General features: G+C 34.9%; 1 protein-coding gene across 2 annotated transcripts; it reads left to right on the forward strand.

Moving 5' to 3' along the window:
• The first annotated feature begins 239 nt into the window (after positions 1-239).
• On the forward strand, positions 240-1,445 carry LOC109590094 (serine/threonine-protein phosphatase 4 regulatory subunit 1-like). Of its 2 annotated transcripts, XR_002189139.1 has the most exons (5): positions 240-408; positions 469-554; positions 611-715; positions 769-834; positions 1,405-1,445. XR_002189139.1 is itself a non-coding variant. In XM_020006036.1 (4 exons), exons 1-4 carry the CDS (start codon positions 495-497, stop codon positions 1,420-1,422), a joined length of 249 nt encoding a protein of 82 aa, XP_019861595.1. In that variant the 5' UTR covers positions 475-494; the 3' UTR covers positions 1,423-1,445. The 2 variants fall into 2 exon arrangements, 1 of the variants encoding a protein (XP_019861595.1); XM_020006036.1 differs by lacking the exon at positions 240-408 and having other exon boundaries at positions 475-554.

Genomic DNA, 1,445 nt, shown 5'->3' on the forward strand with positions numbered 1-1,445 from the left:
TAGAGATACTGTCTAAAGACTTTTCTAGAAGCAGTAGAAGGTAGAGAGAATCTTCATAAGTCTTAATAAGAACCCAGCTGTACATGCAAGGTGGTGAAATCAATTATAGGAATATTTTTACACTGTTACGCTTGTTGTGTTGGATCCATGCAATTGGAATACGAGTATAGATTTACGGTATCCACCCACGCATCTAATTGAATAGATATTTATCATTCATAGCGTTAATTTATTGACCTTCAAAACTTCATCCAGACATTTGTGCTGCATTTAAAAGCCTGTCTTCCCTTTACTGCACTGCTGGAAGTATTGGCAGTGTTTCAAGTTACTGCCAATATGAAACTAGTATCTGCCATTTTAGTTTACTCTGATCATGCTCAGTGGACCAGTGGCACCAGGCCAATATAAGTTAGTTCCTTATTATACATGTACATGTTGTTGTTAATTATTATTATAATTTAATTTCAGATAGTTTGGTGTCCCAGTTGTGTCCGATGGTGAGGAAGTGTCTCAGGAAAGAAGAAACCTACGACCTAAGAATGGACACTGTAATGGTACAATATATAATTAATGGGTGTGGTCACCAAGTGGGTGTGTCTTTATTCTACAGCTAATTGGTCGAGTGGCATCATTTCTCGGTCAAGAGGTCTGTGTGTCTGAGTTTGTTCCTCAGTTACCAGCTTTAGCATCTGATGCCATGTTTCATGTGAGAAAGGTAGTGTTTGTGCATCTCAGTATACTCTTGGATACTGCCTCTGTATATTTTAGTCCTTTGCTATATGCTGTAAAGACTTGTGTTCAATAATAGGACCAGCATCTACTGAGGAAGTTATTGTAAGTATATTTTATAGAGTTTATATGTACAAGTATATTTGGTTTGTACATGACTAGTACAGTCCATGTATAAAATAGAATATGTTTTGTTTTTTTTCTGCATACAATCTACTGTACATCCACATAATTATAGTTGCTATTATTTCATGTAGTGTAGTATTGTTATTGTAATACAGTCTATACTGTACATACAGTGTATAGTTAGTAGTATTGTAATGATAAACTGCCAAGATCTTTTTGATGTGTGATAACAAAATTAAGTCATCATTACCTAATAGTACTAGTTATTAAGACTAGTTATTAATAGTTATTATTAGTTATTGATAATTATTAATAGTTATTAGTATTTTTTAATTGTTATTGTTTTATTTATTGGTGGTGGTTGTGTATTTTTAGCTTATCACTGTTTCTACTTTGTTGGCAGCTAGTGTTCTATAGTGTTTGATAATTAATAATAATAATAGTAATAGCAGCTGTTTATAATTATCTAATACCCTCTCTCTCTCTCCCTCCCCCCCTCTCCCTCCCCCTCTCTCCCTCCCTCTCTCTCCCCTCTCTCTTCCTCTATAGAGAGATTGCAGTGCGTAGTATGGTAGAAGCTGCTCACTTTG

This window comes from Amphimedon queenslandica, unplaced genomic scaffold (genome assembly GCF_000090795.2).
Source record: "Amphimedon queenslandica unplaced genomic scaffold, v1.1 AMPQUscaffold_10512, whole genome shotgun sequence".
NCBI lineage: Eukaryota > Metazoa > Porifera > Demospongiae > Haplosclerida > Niphatidae > Amphimedon > Amphimedon queenslandica.

Coding starts and splice junctions, on each gene's coding strand:
- LOC109590094 (XM_020006036.1), top strand. CDS start 495: ATGGTGAGGAAGTGTCTCAGGAAAGAAGAAACCTACGACCTAAGAATG. Junction 555..610: donor TAAGAATGGACACTGTAATG/GTACAATATATA, acceptor TTTATTCTACAG/CTAATTGGTCGAGTGGCATC. Junction 716..768: donor CCATGTTTCATGTGAGAAAG/GTAGTGTTTGTG, acceptor TGTATATTTTAG/TCCTTTGCTATATGCTGTAA.